The 24,254-nt window shown below is 42.8% G+C and overlaps 1 protein-coding gene across 1 annotated transcript; it reads left to right on the top strand.

Moving 5' to 3' along the window:
* The first annotated feature begins 633 nt into the window (after positions 1–633).
* LOC309546158 (aquaporin-4-like) lies at positions 634–23,694 on the top strand. The gene is made up of 5 exons (XM_082245698.1): positions 634–746; positions 3,547–3,894; positions 8,284–8,448; positions 18,870–18,950; positions 23,439–23,694. The coding sequence occupies exons 1-5, from the start codon at positions 732–734 to the stop codon at positions 23,655–23,657; spliced, it is 828 nt and encodes a 275-aa protein (XP_082101824.1). The 5' UTR covers positions 634–731; the 3' UTR covers positions 23,658–23,694.
* Positions 23,695–24,254: the final 560 nt, after the last annotated feature.

The raw sequence follows: 24,254 nt of genomic DNA, 5'->3' as shown, positions 1-24,254 counted from the left end.
TACATTCCCCAAATTTCTACAGGTTCTGCTGCAATAAGGACACTTTTTCCCTCAGCCCACCCAAATTATCTATATTAGTGTTTACCAAAGCTTTGCATTTGTTTATAGGATGCAGGATTTCCCCCGGTGTAGGTCCTTTAGTGTCATCAGCAGCACCTATGTCTTCTAACGGAATGTCCTGCCATTTATTCTGTGAAGCCTCAAATGTAGATTGCCCATGAGAGCCCAATCTCCTTACCTGTTGGGCACAGAAAAGTATTGGGATGCAGTAAGTGATTTCGTTTTTAGACATTTCTACAAACATGAATTCTGGTAATGAACATGTACATGGGGAAGAACTATTTAAATTTGCTTCTGTTTATGGATTTGTGCTATACTGTATGTATTCCTGAAGATGAAAGCAACTCATCAAACGTATGACAATAGTCACCAAGGTAACTAAAGGGGTAAGACCTGGCCCATCCAGCTGCACTACTTACCATCCTATTCACATTGAAATAGGGGTCCTATCACCACAGTAACTGAGTCTTTTCCTAATGATTTGCATCAAAGAAATACATTACCAGTTTTTCTGTTGATTTACAAAGAAACCAAATCAGTCTCTACAGGTTTCCCTTTAGGTTGGAGAACCTATATTGAGTTATACATTTAAAGAGCTTTACAAGTGGATTGAACAAGTCTAGAGCTTCAGGTTATCTATTCAATCAGTGCCCCAGAAGCACAGCAGCAGGATGGTTATCAAAGAGGTAGGAGGATGCAGTTCTTCGTTACTATTAAATGTTGTGCTAGTCGTTTTCCCAATATGTCCAATATGTTCTGTACCGTATTGCACTTTTATGCCCCCTGGGGTACGGCAAAGTTATGCTGCCTCCCTTACTCTGTAATTTTGTTGTTGATGTCTCATTTTTGTCTGTTCTCTTGTACACTAAATAAAGATTCATTAAAAAAAAAAAAAAAAATGTTGTGCTAGTCAAGTCTTCATACATTTTATTTTTGTTCTTTGTTATCTATTTATTTATTGATTGATGGATTTTTGTTTACACCTTTGCTGTCTCCATCCTGTTCTGTGTATTTTTATGACATTTGTTGAACTTTCACAATTGAATTTTTCAAGTTTATTCTATACATTACTGACACTACATTTCATGGTTAAACCACTTCAGCCCCGGAAGATTTTACCCCCTTAATGACCAGGCCATTTTTTGCGATTCGGCACTGCGTTAATTTAACGAAACATTGCGCGGTCGTGCAATGCTGTACCCAAATACAATTGATGTCCTTTTTTTCCCACAAATAGAGCTTTCTTTTGGTGGTATTTGATCACCTCTATGGTTTTTTGATTTTGCACTATAAACAAAAAAAGAGCGACAATTTTGAAAAAAACGCCATATTTTTTACTGTCTGCTATAAAACATTCCCAATAAAAAAACTTTAAAAATTTAATTTTTTTTTATCAGTTTAGGCCAATTTGTATTCTGCTAAATATTTTTGGTAAATAAAATCCCAAAAAGCATATTTTAATTGGTTTGCGCAAAAGTTTTTAGCATTTACAAACTATGGGATAGATTTTTGGACTTTTTATTTGTTTATTTTTTTTATCAGTAATGGCGTCGATCTGTGATTTTTAGCGGGACTGCGACATTGCAGCGGACAGATCGGACCCCTAACTGACATTTTTGGGGGACAAGTGACACTAATACAGTAATCAGTGCTAAATAATATGCACTGTTACTGTATAAATGACACTGGCAGGGAAGGGGTTAAGACTGGGGGTGATTAAAGGGGTTAAATGTATGCTTGTATGCTTACTGACTGTGTGGGGGGGGGGGGGGGGGGTTCTGTGACCGGCACAGACAGATCGCAGTTTCAGCTTAGCTGGAACTGCTGATCTGTCCCTGCCTGTCTGAGAGAAGATCCGCCTGCTTTGTTTACATAAGCAGGCCGGTCTTCTCTCGGTTTCCCGGACGATTGCAGGAGAGCAGCGGTGATCGCTGCCGCTCCTCCCGCAGCCTGCATCTCGCTGTGTCTAAACACAGCGGGAGCACGGCTCAGGCAGCGCGTGCACGCCGCCAAAACCACATGCACGCCAGTCATGTGGTACTACCTGACTGGATGCAGCCTAGCTGCCCTGCCGCAGTAATATTACAGCGGGTGGTTGGCAAGTGGTTAAGAATACAATTTGTAAAATCCTGAATGGAGTGTGGAATTAAGCAACTAGTCACCCTTTCAATAGCTATTCTTTTACACCCTAGTGTTCATTATCTGCATATAGTTTTCATATACTTAATTTGATCCAGTTTTCTTCACATGCTCTGGTTTTCTCCCACAACCCAGAATATAACGAAAAATCAGTTACTGTAGATTGTAACAAAGTTGTCCCTAGAGTGTGAAAATGTGTGTGATCCAATGAGTGCCATGGGTTTGCAACATGTGAATGGTTCTAGGTACTGAATAGTTCATATTCCCATCGCACAGCTTCCTGAGTATAGGCACATCTGCAGCGATCACCAGCTGGACACTGGATCTATCACAGATGAACATACATTTTTAACTACAAGAAAACAACAAGAGAAGGGCGCACCGACCTTGTACATTACCACTTAAAAGTTAATTAAAATCAAAGAAGGGTAGCGTACAATATACTCACAAACGTAGCATATGAACAAGCATATAGGAAATGGGCACCGCTTGCTTCCAGGACACTTCTCTACTGCTGGATAGCGTGATGGCGTCCTCAAAACCTGATGTGGCTTACGCGTTTCGAGGGAGGACCCTCTTCCTCAGAGCCAAAATCGCCACTCGAGGACGCCATCACGCTATCCAGCAGTAGAGAAGTGTCCTGGAAGCGAGCGGTGCCCATTTCCTATATGCTTGTTCATATGCTACATTTGTGAGTATATTGTACGCTACCCTTCTTTGATTTTAATAAACTTTTAAGTGGTAATGCACAAGGTCGGTGCGCCCTTCTCTTGTTGTTTTCTTGTAGTGCCTTTTGGATACCCTTGGTCCTGAGGGGGGCAGCAAGACCACTTCATTTGTGTCATAAAACCGCCTAGAAGATTCACCTTCCCGCATACCATTTGAGCGCAGGAGAGATATTGTTGTTTTTTGGAAACATACATTTTTGCCAGCAAACCATGGATCTTTCACAGCAGTCCGAGGAAACTTTATTGCAAAGGGAATACATCACATCAGGTTAAGTACAACGTTTCGGAGTCATGCAGGACCCCTTCTTCATCACATGCCTGACGAAGGGGTCCTGCGTGACTCCGAAACGTTGCACTTATCCTTATGTGATGTCATCCCTTTGCAATAAAAAGTTTCTTCGGACTGCTGTGCAAGATCCATGGTGTGCTGGCGAACATGTATGGTTCTAGGTACTCTGAAATTTCCTGTTCGAAAAAACTTATTTAAAAAAATAGTTTTTATGATGTTTTCTTTTCTTTTTTTAAGCAAAACAGTCAATACATGTATGTATGTTTTGGTTGAATGTGTTAAACATGTATTTGCAATATATGAAACATTTTTTATTTTTTCATTTTCTAGGAGTTGAGGAAACATCGATTCTGGCGCTCAGTGCTAGCAGAAGCTCTTGGAACTTTTATACTGATGGTTGTAGTTCTAGGGTCCTCAAGCTTGCAAACATCTCAAACACATTCCATGGCCCCAGCTGTGGCTGCAGGGCTGTCAGCTGTCAGTCTGGTGCAGAGTTTTGGGGACATAAGTGGTGCTCAGCTAAATCCAGCCATTACATCTGCTCTTGTTTGTGCACGAAGGTTGGATCTGCTTCATGGATTGGCATTTGGTGTAGCTCAGATTCTTGGTGCTATATGTGCCTCTGCTATTTTCTATCTATTCCTACCGGCATCAGACTTTATTCAACTTGTTACTAGAGTAAGTGTTCCACCACAATGTATGGCAATCGACTTGCCAATGACTAATAGTAGTAATCAAATGAGAATTGCATGTAATGTAAACTCCTGCCATTTGTAGATATATTTAATTTTCCAAATATTAATTTGCTTATAGATTCAGTACATTACAACTTCTAAAGACAGCCATGTATTGGTAGAATTTATATTTTCTTTCAGTATTTGTGTTTTTTTGCTCCTTGCTTTCCATCGTTCTTTGACAACCTCTAAAGCTGTATTCCAGGTTTACTTTTGGTTTAAATAGTTGGGCCAAGCTGGCAAAAACAAACTATTTACAATGAATGTAAACCTGGAACCCAGCTTTAAATATACTTGTTATCTGTGGCACTACACAGTCACACACATTCAAAGCCATGCCAAGAGGCCTACCTATAAATGTTTCTCTTGGAAATTCAGTCCTCTGCAAAAAGATGTCACCTTCATCTACAGTGCCTTTAAAAAGTATTCATAGCCCTTGCAATTTTCCACATTTTGTCATGTTACAACCAAAAACCTAAATGTATTTTTTCGGGATTTTCTGTGATAGACCAACACAAAGTGGCACATAATTGTAAAGTGGAACGCAAATAATTTAAACATAAATATCTGAAAAGTGTGTGCATTTGTATTCAGCTCCCTTTACTCTGACACCCCTAACTAAAATCTAGTGGAACCAATTGCTTTCAGAAGTCACCTAATTAGTAAATAGAGTCCACCCATGTGTAATTTAATCTCAGTAAAAATACAGCTGTTCTGTAAAGCCTTCAGGGGTTTGTTAGAGTACCTTAGTGAGCAAACTGCATCATGAAGGCCAAGGAACATGCCAGACAGGTCAAGGATAACATTGTGGAGAAGTTTAAAGCAGGGTTAGGTTACAAAAAAATATCCCAAGTTTTGAAGATCTCACAGAGCACTGTTCAAACCATCATCCGAAAATGGAAAGAGTATGGCACAACTGCAAACCTACCAAGACATGGCCGTCCACCTAAACTGACAGGCCAGGCAAGGAGAGCTTTAATCAGAGAAGCAGCCTCTTAAAGAGGCCCATGGTATCTCCGGAGGAGCTGCAGAGATCCCCAGCTTAGGTGGAAGAATCTGTCCACATGACAACTATTAGTTGTGCACTCCACAAATCTGGCATTTATGGAAGAGTGGCAAGAAGAAAGCCATTGTTGAAAGAAAGCCATAGGAAGTCCTGTTTGCAGTTTGTGAGAAGTCATGTGGGGGACACAGCAAACATGTGGAAGAAGGTGCTCTGGTCAGATAAGACCAAAATTAAACCGATTGACCTAAAAGCTAAACACTATGTGTGGCGAAAAATTAACACTGCACATCACCCTGAACACACAATCCCCACTGTAAAACATGGTGGTGCAGCCTCATGTTGTGGGGATGTTTTTCTTCAGCAGGGACAGGGAAGCTGGTCAGGGTTCACCTTCCAGCAGGAAAACGACCCTAAACATACAGCCAGAGCTACAATGCATTGGTTTTGATCAAAGCATATTTATGTGTTAGAATGGCCCAGTCAAAGTCCAGACTTAAACTCAATTGAGAATCTGTGGCAAGACTTGAAAATTATAATTCACAGACGCTCTCCATCCAATCTGACAGAACTTAAGCTGTTTTGTAAAGAAGAATGGGCAAACATTTCACTCTCTAGATGTGCAAAGCTTGTAGAGACATCCCCAAAAAGACTTGCAGCTGTAAGTGCAGCAAAAGGTGGTTCTACAAAGTATTTGCTCTGGGGGGCAGAATACAAATGCACGCCACACTTTTCAGATATTTATTTGTAAAAAATGTTGAAAACCATTTACCATTTTCCTTCCACTTCACAATTATGTGCCACTTGCTGTTTTTCCATCACATAAAATCCCCACAAAAAAAAAAAAATATGTTTTTGGTTGTAACATGACACAATGTGGAAAATTTCAAGGGGTATGAATACTTTTTCAAGGTACTGAATCTCGAAAACACAATTGTGTTTGCTCTTTTCTTACTAATTTTACAGAAAATAAAACGATTCTAAATTTCCCCCCTTGAACACTGTCACACTAACTAAAACTATAAAACCAGCAGCCATGCTAATCCATATAGGATTGTGTAGATAAGAGAACCAAAAGGGAGTAATCAGCATGAGATCTAGGGAATGTTTTATAAAAGTAAAATAAAAGTAAACTGAGTGGACTGTCTTTTAAAGTGGAAGTATGGAGTGTACAACATTAGTAGCTCACTATTTGACCTGAAGGGAATTTGTATTATGCATTTCCTTAAAGTGTATGTCAGACCATGATACAAAAAGCCTATGCAGAACATATCTGCAATACATGTACACTTACCCCTTTGAAGACCTTGCAAGTACAGAAAATGATTAGTCGATCTGCCAAAAAAGCAGCTCCTGTTTTGGGTTGACAAAACAGTTTTTTTTCATGGACTGAGTGGTGTCAGCCCTGTCCAGCTTTCTTTTTCTAAACTACTCAGACCTACCTACTCTCCGATCTCCACATCATAAAGGGTAGCCATTCTGAAATCCCAAGATAAGGACTGGGAGGGCTAAACTAGACTCCTAAAGATAACACAGAATGTATGCACAAGATACAGGACAGCTCTGAATTTCTGACATGAGTACCAAGCAGATTTAACATAACGCTCTCAATTGTACAGTGTATTAAAGCGGAGTTCCGGCCTCTGAAACTTTTTTTCAATAAAAATACCCCCGGGACAGTCAGAGCTAGTTCATTCCACAATGGATAGCCTCTGAACTGTCCCTGGTCGCACTTACCTTTTAGAAGAAATACTTACCTTGAAAATGTCTTGTCCAGCGCTGCCATCTCAAGTGTGGGCAGCTGAAGCCAGGGCGCCCTCTTCGGTGTCCTCTTCCGTGTCCTCTTCGTCCCAGAATGCCCTGCACCGGCCCTGCTCATCACTTCCGGGGCAGGCGCGCCATGCCTGCACAGCTTCTGGGCATGCCCAGAAGCTGTTTAGCAGGGAATGACATGCCTGCACCGGAACTGACAAACGGGGCCGGTGCAGGCGCATTGACTCCTTGGAGCGATGACGTTCAGCTCCCAGGAGTCAACGCAAGCAGGAAGTGACGGCGTGGGCCGCGGCCGTAGAGGGAGGAAGTAGAAGTAAGGTGAGTATACTTTCTTCTAAAACAAGGTAAGTAAAGAAAAAAAAAAATCGGGACTATCCATTTCTTTTGCAGGTGAATGTCAGCAAGCGGATGGCCCAAAGTCGTTTTTGAGGCCGGAACTCCGCTTTAAACAGACTAAAAGGGAGCAAGTAAGAAAAGTTCATTGTTATGGTTTATGCACACTTTTGCATGCACCTAATTCTTTACATTGGAACTCCGGGCAAAATGTTTCTCCTGCTGCCTGTGAGCCCACTGGGGAACATTACTCTCTCCTCCTGCTCTGGAGACACACCGGAAAATAAAATCTCTCCGCAAATCTCACTGTTGATAGTAGTCAGCAGAATTGGTGATTATTCAAGGAGATTGACATTTTTACTCCTGTTCTGTTGACATCTAAATTTTAGATCTCCCCTCACTTTCTGGTCAATTAAAAACAGTCAATGGCACAGAAAATAAAAGTGGATCTTCCAAACTAGAGGAAGCAATAACAACTAACACTTTCCCCACTCTACCTGTTTGGGCTGGAGCTATTACAACTCATGATACATTAGTGTGGTGGTCATTGGGAAGAATTACCCCCTTACAGATAGCTAAAAAGATGAATGGTGTCAGTGGGAACTTATCTGTGAGGCAGAAATTGGACAATTCTCAAGGAACTCCTAGCAACCTCTGGAGGAACCCTAGGGTTCCATGGAACCCTGGTTGAGAAATTCTGCTATACACAGTAAGCTCCTGTTCATTTTTGTCTCACTTTCCTTTAGCTTACATGCTAGGACTTTGTTCCTTATTTCGTGTGATATGCCTTTATGTTCATTATTTGATCTCCTAGTATTTGAAATAACTATTGAAAATATTTTTTTTCTAATTGTTGACTGTATTTTGAAACCTTGATTATCCACTAAGTCTTTACAGCAATTAGTCACCCTGGCAGGAGACCCTGCTGCTCCCTCAAATAGCTAAGACAGGTCAAGCAAAGTTCTTCAGGCAAGATCCCAGTGTTCATTGTTAATTAACACCTGCAGAGAAAGAAATTCTTCAAAGAGGTTCATATGCATAATTTAGCTAAAAAGCTGATCTCATCCTGCCACAGCGGCAGTGATGAGGATAGGAAAATATATTTCCCTTCTGGGTTCTTTAGAGAGCACCTGCCTTATGCCACTCTGAATGTAAATAATTTGTTTTGAATGGAGTTTTGACTGCAGGAGAAATTTGCACTTACTGCAGGTCTTTTCTTTACAGGTGAGTAGTGAAGGAAATGCAGGACAGGCTGTGGGAATGGAGATCCTCTCAACATTCCAGTTAGCTTTTACAATCTTTGCTGTGGACGATCGAAGGCGCAGGGACATGGCAGAGCCAGGAAGTGTTGCTATCGGCTTTTCTCTGATAGCAGGTGCTTTAACAGCGGTAAGAGAAACATTCATCTATATAACTGACACTGATTAATTGAGGTATACATTGGAGGAATAAAAGTGCATATCAGGTTACAGACAAACCTATCAAGATGTTCAGCACACATTTGTGATTTAATGTAGTATAGACAAACACGTTGCCAAGAAGATCTGTATTTCAGTATGGGTACAGGAATCATAATTCTGCTTTAAAAAATGGCTTGATCTACTACCTATTGAGGAAGAAAATGATGCATCCTGTTCACACACTGCAGTGCCCTGTGCTTACATAGCTGAGTAACAGCCATAAGGCCTGGTTCACACCTATGCATTTTTTTTATGCATTTTTAGTTTTGTAGAAAGACACGACAGTCCTCTCAACATGGTTTCCTATGGGTCACGTTCACATCTGTGCATTTTATGGAAAGAGACAGGTACTTTTTCCCAATGATACTTTGCTAACACCCCAGCCCCTGTCATCCCCATCTTCATCACACATGGCAACCCACTGCAACCTTGCTAACACCCCACCCCCTGTCATCCTCATCACACCTGGCACCCCACTGCTGCAATGCTAACACACTATCCCCTGTCATCCTCATCACACCTGGCACCCCACTGCAACCTTTCTAACACACTACCCCCTGTCATCCTCATCCTCCTCCCACCTGGTAACCCCACTGTATTCTTGCTAACACACTACCCACTGTCATCCTGCTCCCATATGGCACCATACTGCAACCTTGCTAACACACTACCCCCTGTCATCCTCATCACACCTGGCACCCCACTGCCGCCTTGCTAACACACTACCCCCTGTAATCTTCCACCCACTGCAACCTTCCTAACACACTATTCCCCTGTCATCTTCATTACACCTGGCACCCCACTGCCACCTTGCTAACTTCCCATCCCGTGTCATCCTCATTACACCTGCCACCCCATTGCCACCTTGCTAACACACTAACCCCTGTCATCATCATCCTCCTCCCACCTGGCTCCCTAGTAAACCTTCCTAACACACAACCCTCTGTTATTCGTATCCTCATATTCATCACCCCTGGCACCCACTGCCACCCTGCTAGCACACTATCCCCTATCATCCTCATCACACCTGGTACCCCACTGCAACCTTCCTAATATACTACCCCCTGTCAGCCTCATCCTCCTCCCACCTGGCAACCCACTGCAACCTTGCTAACACACTACCCCCTGTCATCCTCATCACACCTGGCATCCCACTGCCACCTTGCTAACACACTACCCCCTGTCATCCTCATGTCCATCACACCTGGCACCCCACTGATACCTTGCTAACACCCCACCCTCTGTCAACCTCATCACACCTGGCATCCCAATGATATTTGCTAACACCCCAGCCCCCATCATCCTCATTTTCATCACACATGGCAACCCGCTGTAACCTTGCTAACACCCCACCCCCTGTCATCCTCATCACACCTGGCAACCCACTTGTGCATTGCTAACACACTACCCAATGTCATTCTAATCACACCTGGCACCCAACTGCAACCTTCCTAAAAACACTACCCCCTGTCATCCTCATCCCTTATGCCACCCCACTGCCACCTTGCTAACACACTACACGCTGTCATCATCATCCTCCTCCCACCTGGCACCCCATTGCAACCTTCCTAATACAAAACCCCCTGTTTTTCACATTCTCATGTTCATCACCCATGGCAGCCCACTGCTGCAATGCTAACACACTACCCCCTGACATCCTCATCACATCTGGCACCCCACTGCAATCTTGCTAACACACTACCCCCTGTCATCCTCCTCCCACCTTGCACCCCACTGCAACCTTGCTAACACACTATTCTCTGTCATCATCATCATCCCCCCACCTTGCACCCCACTGCAACCTTGCTAACACACTACCCCCTGTCATCCTCATCACAACTGGCATCCCACTTCCGCCTTGCTAACACACTACCCCCTGTCAACCTCATGTTTATCACACCTGGCACCCCACTCACACCTTGCTAACACCCCACCCCCTGTCATCCTCATCATACCTGGCATCCCAATGATACCTTGCTAACACCCCACCCCCTGTCATCCTCATCTTTATTAGACATGGCAAACCACTACAACCTTGCTAACACCCCACCCCCTGTCATCCTCATCACACCTGGCACCCCATTGATACCTTGCTAACACCCCATCCCCTGTCATCCTCATCACACCTGGCACCCCACTGACACCTTGCTAACACCCCACCCCGTCATCTTCATGATCATCACACCTGGCAACCCACTGCAACCTTGCTAACACTCCACCCCCTGTTATCCTCATCACACCTGGCATCCCATTGATACCTTGCTAACACCCCACCCCCTGTCATCCTCATCACACCTGGCAGCCCACTTATACCTTGGTAACATCCCACCCCCTGTCACCCTTATCCTTATAACACATGGCAAACCACTGCAACCTTGCTAACACCCCACCCCCTGTCATCCACATCACACCTGGTACCCCATTGATACCTTGCTAACACCCCACCCCCTATCATCCTCATCACACCTGGCACCCCACTGACACCTTGCTAACACCCCACCCCATCATCTTCATGTTCATCACACCTGGCAACCCACTGCAACCTTGCTAACACCCCACCCCCTGTCATCCTCATCACACCTGGCACCCCATTGATACCTTGCTAACACCCCACCCCCTATCATCCTCATCACACCTGGCACCCCACTGACACCTTGCTAACACCCCACCCCGTCATCTTTATGTTCATCACACCTGGCAACCCACTGCAACCTTGCTAGCCCCCCACCCCCTGTCACCCTCATGTTCATCACACCTGGCACCCCACTGTGTCCTAACAACCTACCCCCTGTCACCGTCATCATACCTGGCACCCCACTGCCAGCTTGCCAACACCCTACCTCCTGTCATTTTCATCACACCTGGCACCCCACTGTGGCCTTGGTAACACCCTACCCCCTGTCATCCCCTTCCCCCCTATAACCCATTGCCAGCTTCCAAACACCAGCATTGACCAAGCAGCTTATTCCAATGTTGAGAGGAGAAGGGTCTCTTCCCCACAAATGTGTGGTGGTGGGTAACGTGGTCTGTGGATGGGAGTTTATTGAAATATAGAACACTATGTTAACAATAAAGATGCCACCCCAGGTAAATGATTAAGTGTTTCTAAACCCACAACAGTAAAATCAGTGTGGATCCTAAGGGGTTAATCCTCTGCATTGTGTAAAAAGGCTGTTCGATCCTGTCTGCTCTGATTATCTCCTTCTTCCACAGACTCCAAAAAATAACCTAATATTTACAGAGTTTTTAGAGTCAGACTGCTCAGTTTGGTGTGTATTGCTAGAGAGTTTTTTTTTTTTCTTGGGAGGGTACATGTGATCACCACAAGGCCAATCAGCACTGTCCAGACATGTCCAGACAGAGGATTAAGAGTCTTGAAGCCTGATAAGACAATTGTGGGAGAAACTAAAACTTTTAAAAAATTAAAAAAGATTGCTCTAACTGCTTTATACAGCTGATGAAAAAAGGTATAAATCAGTTTATATTTACTAAAACTATTGCATTTCCATCTTCTGTGTGCTGTGGGAGACAATATATAGTGAATGCAGGATCTGGGTTTAGTAACACTTTAACCTCACACATGCTTCCTCATGATCTTGTATTGCAGAGAAGGGGAAGAGGTGTGTCTGACCATGTCTGTTACATTACAGACAGCAATGTTTTCTTTCTGGTCTACACAGTTCCCGCAGTTCCACACATCAGTGATGGCTTTACTGCTTGATAAAGTGACAGTGGGGGGAGATTTACTAAAACTGGAGAGTGAAAAATCTGGCGTAGCTGTACATGGTAGACAATCAGTGCTGTATCTTGGCCTAGGCCGACAAGGCCCAGGCCTAGGGCGGCATTTTGCAGGGGGGGCAGCAAAAAAGCTGCACTCCGCACAAAGCTCCTCCTGGCTCTTGCATGAAAAGGGTCGCCGCCTATAGTTACCCAGGATATATCTCGGCCCCTTTTTAAAAATTGGTACCACGTTGGTTTTTTCCAATCAGCTGGCACCATAAACGTCTGTAAGCTATCCTTAACCACTTCAATACAGGGCACTTTCACCCCCTTCCTGCCCAGGCCAATTTTCCCCTTTTAGCGCTGTTGCAGTTTGAATGACAATTACGCGGTCATGCAACACTGTACCTACACCAAATTTATGTCATTTTCCCCCACAAATAGAGCTTTCTTTTGGTGGTATTTGATCACCTCTGGGTTTTTTCATTTTTGCTAAACAAATAAAAAAAGACCGAAAAGTTTGAAAAAAAAAGTTTTTTTGTTTGTTATACAATTTTGTAAATAAATAAGTTTTTTCCTGCACTGATGAGCACTGATGAGACTGCACTGACAGGCACTGATGAGGAGGCACTGATGGGGTGGCACTGATGGGGTGGCACTGATAGGCGGCACTGATAGGCGGCACTGATAGGCACTGATATGTGGCACCGATAGGTAGCACAGATATGCAGCATTGGTGGGCACTCATAGGCGGCACTGCTGGGCACTGATAGGCGGCATTGATGGGCACTGATAGGTGGCACTTACAGGCACTGATAGGTGGCACTGATGGGCACTGATAGGCGGCACTGGTGGGCAATAATGGGCACTGGTGGGCGACACTGAAAGATGGCAATGATGGGCACTGGTGGGCAGCACTGATATGGAGGGCACTGTCGGGCAGCACTGATGGGGAGGGCAATGGGGGGCTCCCTGAGCCCTGATTGCCATCCCTGGTGGCCATAGTGGGCATCCCTAGGGTCATAGGTGGGCATCCCTGGGGTCATGGGTGGGCATCCCTGGTGGTTCTAGTGGCACCCCCCCGAGGGTCTGCACTGGTAATCAATGATCTGATTACCAGTGCCGACCCCCCCCCCCCCTGTCAGGGGAGCCGCCGATCGGCGCTCCTTTACTTGTGCCTGTCAGGCACGAACTAAGGAAAGCCGATCAACGGCTGTTCCCGTTTACTATGTGACCAGCCGTGATTGGACACGGCTGGTCACATGGTAAAGAGCCTATGTCAGAGGCTCTTTACCAAGATAGGAGATGCAGGGTGTCAGGCTGACACCTCGCATCACCGACCCCCGGGGGCGCGCAGAGCTGTATTATCCTGCCGCCGTCATATGACGTCCGGTCAGGATAATACAACCACATTCCCGCCGTCAATCTGCTATAGGGCGGGCGGGAAGTGGTTAAAGATCAAGAATAATGGTCTGGCAATCACCTGGCTGAGCTCTTTAAGAACCCTCGGGTGCATGCCATCCGGTCCCGGTGATTTATTTATGTTAAGTTTCTCTAGTTTAGTTCTAAGTCTATCTTCTGTTAGCCATGGCGGTATTTCCTGAGGTGTGTTGTTTAGATTGGCCTTACAAGCTGGGTTAGTGTAGCCCCCCAATTCTTTTGTGAGGACTGAAGAGAAGAAATTATTTAACACTACCGCCTTTTCCCTGTCCTCTGTGGCCAGAACTCCCTTATCGTCTTTTATGGGGCCAATGTGTTCTGGCCTCGCTTTCTTACTGTTTATATACTTAAAGAATTTCTTGGGGTTCTTTTTACTCTCTTCCGCTATATGTCTCTCGTGTTCTATTTTAGCTGCCCTGATTTCGTCTTTACATTTCTTATTACACTCTTTGTAATGCTTGAATGCTGCCAATGACCCCTCAGTCTTATATTTTTTGAAGGCCTTTCCTTTAGCATTAATATGCATTTTTATGTTGGAGTTTAGCCACCCAGGGTTTAGTTTTGCTCTTTTAAATTTATTTCCCTTTGGAATGCACTGGTCAATCCCTTTGTTAAGTATGCTTTTGAAGCACTCCCATTTCTCGTGTTCTTTGTTCCCAGGGTTCTATCCCATTTGATATTTTCTAGCAGAGAGCGCAGTTTTGGGAAATTGGCTCTTTTGAAATTCAGTGTCCTTATATTGCCCTTGTTTTTCCTATTACTATAATTAATACTGAGACTAATTGACCTATGGTCACTGTTTCCTAAGTTGCCCCGTATTTCTATATCCGTGAGCAGGTCTGTATTGTTAGTAATCAGTAGGTCAAGTACCGCATTGTTTCTTGTCGGTGCATTCGCCATCTGACCCATGAAATTGTCCTGCAAAACATTCAGGAACTGCCGAGCCTTGGCTGAATGCGCGGTTCCTTCTGCCCAGTCTATATCTGGATAATTAAAGTCCCCCATTATAATGACATTTCCCATCCTTGCTGCCAATCCTATCTGTATAAGGATGTCCGCTTCCCCCTCCTCCCTTCTACCCATAGGGATTCTGCCTCGTCCATAGCTCCATTATTAATATCATCCCTCATATTTACCTGTACACTGTTCTTAATATACAGACATACCCCTCCCCCTTTTTAAGTTTAAATTTAAATTAGGAGGTGCACACGTTTAGTCAGGCCTAGGGCAGCACAAAACCTAAATACACCATTGTAGACAATCAGCTTCTAAGTTCAGCTTGTGCAATAAAGCTTACTGTTGCCTAAATAAAAGTGCTAATACATGGTGTACCTTAAAAGTGGATCATAAATATTCTCCCTCTGCCCACACTGAAACTGACACTTCTGAGAGCATTAATCGCCTGATGCCCCGCTGTGGTCAGTGGTTCCTTTTGTATTTTTACAGACGCAGTAATGACATACGCTGAAGGGGTAAATTATTACCGTCAGCCTCCATCTCACCTTACCTTGCCTCAGGGCCCTGGGAGTCCCACTTATTCTGGAGATGAAGCTGTTATAGCTATAAAGGCTGAGCCAACTCAATATTGAACCCTATGGACTAAGATTAGGATGCCATTACAGTTCATGTGCGTGTAAAGGCTGGCGTCCCAATACTTTTGACAATATAGTGTATGTATCAGCAGAAGGAACCACCAGATGTATCTAGGGACCAGGAGAGAGACTCTAAGAGCAGCAATTTCTCTTTAGAGTGTCATTTAATGCAGTAGACAATGGGAAAGTCATGTATTTACAGTCTTCTATGCAGGTAAATTGATAATTGTGAGTTTTTCTTCAACCACCGCCCCACACAGATTTACTGCGGCAGGGTGGCTTGGCTGCGCATAATCATGTAGATTTATGTGATTATGTGCACGCGGTCTCGGCGGCGCACACGTGATTAGACACAGCAGGAGCCAGACCACGGTAGATGCATGCTCGATCGCTGCCCGCCTCCTGCGATCTTTGGGGAAACTGACAGGAGAACCGCCTGCCTATGTAAACAAAGCAGGCGACTCTCCTGTCAGACAGGCACAGTGAGATTGTGTGTCTCAGCTAAGCTAAAACACCAATTTCTGTGTGCCTTTCACAGAGCCACCCCCACAGTTAGTAAGCACAATTAGGCTCACACTTAACCCCTTGATCACCCCCCAGTATTAACCCCTTCCCTGCCAGTGTCATTGAGACATACATCATACAACTTTATTGCTTATCGTATGATATCATTCTGAAGAGCAATTGGTCCACAGTGCCTGCAGATTCCAGAGGTCTTTGTTTGAAAGCTCATTTACTACGTGTTAAGAGTATGTAAATATATAAATGTCTATATCCTGGTCATCCTGGTCTGGTTTAGCTTGAGGTGTATCTATGGTCAAAATGTAAAATCAAATATTTATTTCCACATTGCATTTCAATTAGTTCTAGCTTACTCCTATTAATCTGAATGAGCATGAAGTTTGTAAAATGACTTTGTGAAGATTCTCACAAATGTTTGTACTTGTATTCTGTGACGTGTATTTGCTATGCCCTGTGAGTAGGCACCGCTGTGTCACACATTTCTCAGAGCCTGCCTTCTGAACCACAGAGGCACTGAGAAAGGAGTTTCAGGAGGTGGAGTCCGTACAGAAATCACAGCTTGCAGGCAGCAAGGTACCATTCAATACAGTATGTAGTCCTTAAAAATGTAAAGTAAACAACAAAGGAAAAGCTGCAAAGCATGCAGGGAATCTAGGGAATTGTGGAAAGAAATGGGCAGAAGACAGGAAGCATTCATAATTGTTTTTGTTTGTTTTTTTTGAGTAATCTTACATTGGATTGTCAAAAATAACTATTGTTTATATTGCTATTATAATGTTGATGTTATAAAATGTAAGTGTATGTTGTATCTATGGATCTTCTTTAAAGATTTATGTAGATAGCCAAAATTAGCATGCATTAGATTTGCATTTGAGATAAGTTAAATAGTTAGGTTAAAAAAAAGACAAGTCTATCTAGTTCAAAAAATTAAAAAAAAAAAATTTAATACAATACTATATACACAACCCACAGTTGATCCAGAGGAAGGCGAAAAATCCCAGCAAAGCATAATAAAATTTGCTACAGCAGTGGAAAAAATCATTCCTGATCCCCCGAGAGGCAATCAGATATTCCCTATATCAACTTTACTTCTAAATGTTAGTACCTGGTTATATTATGAACATTTAGGAAAGAATCCAGGCCTTTTTTTAAAGCAATCTACTGAGGTGGTCAGAACCAGCTCTTGAGGGCATCTATTCCACATTTTCACAGCTTACTGTGAAGAAACCTTTCCATATTTGGAGATTAAATCTCTTTTCCTTTAGGTGTAAAGAGTGCCCCCTTGTCCTCTGTGATGACCTTAAAGTGAATAACTCAACACCAAGTTCCCTATATGGACCCCTTATGTATTTATACATGTTGATCATATCCCCCCTTAAAGTGGAGTTCCACCCGAAATTTATACTTACCTCCATCTTCTCGCTCCCGGTCACCTGAAAAACAAATGGATAATCGCAATTTTTTTTTTTTTTCACTTACCTTTTAGAGAAAATATACTCACCTTACTTCCTTCTTCCTCCCCTCGGCGGCCACGGCGATTCGTCACTTCCTGGCTTTTGCAATGATTCCTGGGAGCTGAACGTCATCGCTCCCAGGAATCATTGCGCCTGCACCGGCCCCGACGTCAGTTCCGGGGCGCGCGCGTCATTCCCTTCTAAACAGCTTCTGGGCATGCCCAGAAGCTGTGGAGGGATGACGCGCGCGACCCGGAAGTGACGTCGGGGCCGCTGCAGTGCATCGTGGGACCGAAGAAGGAGGAAGAGGACCGAAGAGGACGCGGAAGAGGATCGCGCTGGCTTCAAGCTGCCCACACCCGAGATGGCAGCGCTGGAGAAGACAATTTCAAGGTAAGTATTTCTCCTGAAAGGTAAGTGCAACCCGGGACAGATCAGAGGCTAGCCATTGTGGAATGTGCTAGCCCTGACTGTCCCGGGGGTATTTTTATAAAAAAATGTATAACTAGGGTGGAACTCCGCTTTAATCTCCTCTTCTCAAGAGAGAATACATTCTGTTCCTCCAATCTTTCCTCATAGCTAAGAGGAATTAATAGATAGATAAGCTTCAGATGCTTCTGGAGGTTCTTGAAAGGTGTTTCTGACCTCCTTATAAACTGCAGAAAATATATGCAATCCCAGGGAAAAGCAATTCTGGTGAAAAAGAAGGCAAAAAAGGCTGATATCTGCAAACTGCAAAGATTGTATCCTCTACACCCCCCAAGTTGCATATGTGTTACTCATATCCAGAAGTTCCCTATAGTTCAGCATCGTCAATATGTAAAAATGGGGTAGCTCCAGAGGCAGGACCAGCAAAGGTAAGCTAGGGCACTGGAGGATGTTTGCTACACAATGAGTGGGGGAAGGGGGAGTTATTTTATGACAGGTTTGCTTTGATCATTCAATTCTAAAAATGACCAAAAAAAAAAAAACACAACTTCCTACTGAATTAATATGTCTCAAAATTACTCCAAATATTATTGGCAAATTCGTATCAGTACGTGCTATTCTTCTTCTGTGAGATATGGTAATCATGCTCCTAAGTACACTGAGGCTCGGTTGACACTTCTGCGATGCGGGAAGGCTGCGAATATGCAGCGTGATCCTACATCGCATCCGCACATCTGGCAGTTCACACTGCCATATGCGATACGCAGGGGGTGTAAATTAAATATTTAACAACACCCCCAGTTTGATCGCATATCGCAGTGCGATCTGACAGTTCGCACACAATCGGATCGCACAAGTGTGAACCACTGTGCGATCCGATTCTGAGGCGGCTCAAAAAATGCCTCATGTGCATGTTTGCTGCGGATGCGCGGCAAATTCAGCCATACAAAGTGTATGGCTGAATTCGCATCCGCACAGGAGATCGCATGTAATGAAGGAGCAGTGCGCTCCGAATTACATGCAATCAGCGCATCCGCAGAAGTGTGAACCGACACCGATGCCTAAAAACACATACCCTAAATTCAAAATCATTAAAAAATGTTATTACTTCACAAGAGTTTAGGATCGTCATTGGTTCTTTTAATAACCTTTTATTATATCTATCTACAAATTCTTGCCATCAAAAACAATAGGGGCCATTCTCAGGTGGAAGTATGAACCCAGCCAGATCGTTTGGACCAGCCTTGCTCACTGGGTTTTGGGAACATCACTGGGTGAGTTTCTAAAGAAAAAACAAAAACATTTCTCACATTTTATTTTATTGTGTTTTCTGCTTTTGTAAACATTCCTCATGGCTTCATTTTGGGTTTAAAAGTAGCTATGAAAGCTTTAATAATATTAATTAATCCTTTTTTTAATTTGAAAAGAAAACAGTTTTAGATTGAAAAGCTATAGCATATCTGCAGCAAAATAAAGAAGACATACAGTTTGGGTTTATATACTAAAGGCAAATTTCACTGTGCACTTGGAAGTGTAGTCGCTGTAGATCTGAGGGGAACATGCAAGGACAATTAAAACAGCATATATTCTTGCACATAATTGGATGAAAGAAATCAGCAGAGCTTCCCCTCACATCTACAGCGACTGCACTTCTAATGCCTCATACACACACGTCGAAAATTGGCAGGGAATTTTCAGCCAACGACCGATCTGCCGATTTTCGGCTTGTTAGTATGATGCTTCCGATAACCAACTCCGACTTTTCGGCCGAAAAAAATCTGGTGTGCAGGCTATAAAATTTTTGTTGGCCGTCAACACAATGGCCGATTTTCGTGCAGTCAGTACAGATTTCGACAGGGAAAAATCTGATGAGCAAGACTGGGCATGCTCAGTGAAGAAAAAACACAAAGAAAACAAACCAACACATGACATCACTTCTGAAGTAGATTTTGTTGGCCGAGAAAATTTTTGTGCAGTCTAGGTGCACTTGATTTGCCTTTAGTAAATCAACCCCCATGTGTATCCGAGCAACTAAAGAATATCCTCATGGAAAGGCTATACAATACGTATGGTTATTTTGGTTGCAAGTGTGGTTTGAGTGTAAGCTAGTTAAGTCATTGCATGCCTAAAAATGTGATTTTTCTCTAATGTTTTTGGATATGTCTAGCTGCAAACATTTCTAAATGCACATGCTATACAGAAATACAACTGCAAAAAAAGTCACTCTGCCGTTATTTTTAAAACTCATAGTTAAAGGCATGCCTGCTTTGAAAAAGATTAGTAAGGGCTGGAGAAAGGAACCACAGAGTGCAGTGGCAGGCCAGGCATCCAATACATCTGGAAGTGTGGAAGATGCAAAATACTTTTTATCTTACATAGTTTATAAAAACAGTGGAAATAAGCACCAAGAAAACTAGCATCACCTAATTTGTAAAAGAAACCTATGTGAACCCCTCTGGGTGAGTATTGTACTGCGAATGCATGTATTTTTATGCAAAGGGAAGAGGTTCAGATGCCAGCCAGCTTTTGAGATTCCAAGATTCCATACCCAGGTGCTTGGAATACAAATTATTCTATACATATTATACATACGATGGCGTGTCCTACTACCAGTTGGTCAACTTATTATTATTATTATTAATATTTTGTATTCCTAGGTCAAATGTCAGGACAGGCAAGCCTTAGTGCACTTGATTGAAACACGAGGCATATAAGAGTTATTAGGATGGTTAATGCAGATGCAAAACTCGTACCCCAGTGTATGTATTCAACTATTTCCTAGATCAGGGGTCTCCAAACTAAGGCCCTCCAGTTATTTATTTTTATTTATTTCAGGTACTTATATAGCGCTGTCAATTTTACGCAGCGCTTTACATATACATTACACATTCACATCAGTCCCTGCCTTCAAGGAGCGTACAATCTAAGGTCCCTAACTCACATTCATACATACATAGTAGGGCCAATTTTATACAGGATCCAATTAACCTACCAGTATGTCTTTGGAGTGTGGGAGGAAACTGGAGTACCTGGAGGAAACCCACGCAGGCACAGGGAGAACATGCAAACTCCAGGCAGGTAGTGTCGTGGTTGGGATTCGAATCAGTGACCCTCTTGCTGCTAGGTGAAACTGCTAACCACTACACCACTGTGCTGCCCAGTTGTTCAGGAACTATAATTCCCATCATGCCTAGTCATGTCTGTGACATTTTTCAATGCCTCATGGGACATGTAGTTCGGCAACAGCTGGAGGGCCATAGTATGGAGATCCTTGACCTAGATAGATTCAGAGATCACATTGACTGTACACACTTGCATCCAGCTCTCAGGCAAGCCAGCAATGCACATGTAGTATAGCAATTTATTACTACATTGTGTATTTGCTTTAGTAAATTCAGCACATTATCTGCCATTTTATGATGACATTTTTCTTGTGGCCAGAATTAGTAAACTCTGGTTTACACCTGTGCGCTTGTATGCGTGTTTTTGCAACACATAAAAAATGCATTGATTCCAATGAGGCAGTTCACATCTGCACTGTATGTTGTAAAAATAGAGGGATGTCCAATATTTTATGCGTTTACCAGTGTTTTTCTGGTAAACCTGTTGGGTTTTTCCAGAGCAATCATTGCTGTAGCCAGCAGCACTAATAAGTGTATTCTAAAAGTAGGAATGTTTCCCCGCCATCAGAACACAATAGTATTGTGGGAGTGATTCCCCCATTCACCTTGAAATATGTGGATGTGGGAAATCAGGTCTTTTTTTTCCGTTTAACTTGCTGTTTGAAGGAAAAAAATGAATAATGTATGGCCAGCTTAATACTCAAAGCATATGGAATGAGATCCTAAAAAGATGCCTATTTTTCAAAGCTTTTTAGAAAGACAATACAGTATATACAGTATCATATAATAATGCACAGTGCCTCTGTTGATGCAAAAATGGGAAAGTCTGTGTTGTGAGCTCATTAAAATAGATTAGCTTGCAAACATAACTTAAAATTGTATCTTTACTGTTTTAATGCTAATGAGCAGAATACCTACATCACTGGCACTGCTTTCCCGCAGCACTGGATTTCTGGATCGTGTAGATTCCTTGAACGTTCTCTCCTGTTTTATTTTTTTCATTAACATTAAAGGGAATACCAAAGAAAATACAGGTAGAATTATTTATTTGTTCTTAGCACTTTATGCTTTTATTTGCCATGCCAATCATTATTTACAAGAATATTTTTTTTTTCAGCTCCTTACTATTTACATATAAAATGCATTCAAAATCTAAAGACACATGGACACTTGGACAGTATTTAAAGGGAAATTAGGTCTCCTCAAGTCTGAGCCAGGGCCAAGGCAATCTAATCTTTCTGAGTAAAGTTCCATTTTACAGAGTTTCTTTCTGAACTGACACTGGTTCCTTGATAGTCTATCCTGCACTGAACTCCTCAGGAACAACTTAAATTGAGGCTTGTGCCCCTTCATTGGTTTTAGTGGAAGTATAGTAACCTATTGTTGGTATCAGTGGCAGGAATAGTGCCCCATTGTAGCTATTCAAGGTAGGAATGGTACGCCATCATTGGTGTCTGTCGGAGGAATGGTGCCCCATCATTGATGCCTGTAGGAGTAATACAACCCCATCATTGGTGCCTGTGGGAGGAATGGTGCCCCATCATTGGTGCATGTAGGAGGAATGACACCCCATCATTGGTGCCTGTAGGAGGAATGGCACCCCATCATTGGTGCCTGTGGGGGGAATGGTGCCTACCCCATCATTGGTGCCTGTAGGATAAATGGCGCCACATCTTTGGTGCCTGTGGGAGGAATAGTGCCCCATCATTGGTGTTTGTGGTAGGAATGGTGCCCACCATTGGTGCCACTGGATAGCAAAGTGCCCCAAGGACCAAATAAAGGCAAGCAAAGGGACACAAGTTGGAGACCACTATTATAAAGCACAGAATGATTAGAACTTCTCTCAGGTTTTTAGTGTTGTTTGTGTCCCAGAAATGGTGATTGTCTCTCCCTATTTGTTATGGTGGTCATCACTTACAGGACAGAAAGTGATGAATAATCCATGGTATGGTTGTCCAGAGGTAATGAGAAATCTTACAATGTGGCCCTCCTTGTGCTAATAACTGTCCCCCCTCTTTGTAGAGATTTCTTCTGACTTCCGGTTATGGAATTGAGGAACTGAAGGTAAATTTCTTCAGTAGGATACAGAGAGCAAAAGAAAAAACCCTAACCTAGGGTTTAAATATTTCCTACTTTTTCCCAACCAAAAATACTTTTGTTAGAGGGTCAGAGATACAGTTTATCTTCTCCCTACATTTGTATTCTGTGTTAGACTAATTTATATGCTGTAGTTCACCATAAAAGCGTGCAACATACATAGGGGTCTTTTAGTAAAAAAAGAATTTTGGAAAATGTCCCAACACCTTGCCTACCACCATTCACACATTTCAATTGGCCAGGCAGGCTAGTAATGGGCCAATAGGAATCTATAGGGATTGAGTGGGCAAGCTAAGACCCCACCAGGATGTGTTGGAGCTTTGCCCTTTCAGAAAAGCCTGACAATATTGCACAATCAATTCTACTGAAAGTATTTGCAGGTTGCTCTAGAGGTTTGAGTTTTATACAGATCATTAACTGCAGGCAAGCAAGTTGCTACATTTAAGATAGTATGAACAACAATGTGTACATTCAATTCTTTTATATTTAAAGGCTAGATAGTCTTATTTATGGGTTCTTTAAATGTTCAATCTGTTTTTCTAGGTGTACTGGATTGGTCCTATTCTTGGTGCTTTTCTAGCAGGTGCTTCATATGAGTTCTTCTTTGCCTCAAGTGCCTCAAGGGAAAAGCTGGTTGCCTGTCTCACGTGTAAGGACATTGAGATAGTAGAAACAGCAAGTGTCTCTCGGTCTTCCCTCTCCATGGCCACACATACTGCAGGACGCACCCGCCAAGTGGAGCAAAAACATGAGCCAAATTAACAGCATGTGCATATTTACAGAGAAACTGCTGTTTATGGACAGTTTACAACAAATGTTGACATAAAAATGTGAATACTATAGGCAAAAAAAAATGTTATAACATTTCATAAAGAAATAATAACACATGGTACCATAATTTGTAGTAATTATATTTGTATATTTATTGTATGTTATCGAAATTAGAACAGTATTTAAATGTTAGTCTTCCTTGGATATACACTGGGGAAAATAATTATTTGTTCCCCTGCAAATTTTGTAAGTTTGCCCACTTACAAAAAAGAAGGGTCAATAATTGTTATCATAGGTGTATTTTAAATGATAGAGACAGAATATCAACCAAAAATCCAGAACAAACACATGATATAAATGTTATATTAACCAACAATAATTCTTGCTCCCACAGACTGGCTACAGTATGTGCTCATGTGGTGCACAGATTAGTCCTGTCAATCTAGGACGGTCCTCCTAACCACAACTCATTATGTATATAATAGACACCTGTCCACAGAATCTCTTTCTTACATTCAAACCTCACTATCATGGGCAAGACCAAAGAGCTGTCAAAAGACATCAGGGACAAGATTGTGGACCTACACT

The sequence above is a fragment of the Pelophylax lessonae genome (assembly GCF_965119305.1).
Source record: "Pelophylax lessonae genome assembly, chromosome: 2".
Lineage (NCBI taxonomy): Eukaryota > Metazoa > Chordata > Amphibia > Anura > Ranidae > Pelophylax > Pelophylax lessonae.
This window is presented reverse-complemented; position numbering and strand designations above follow the sequence as displayed.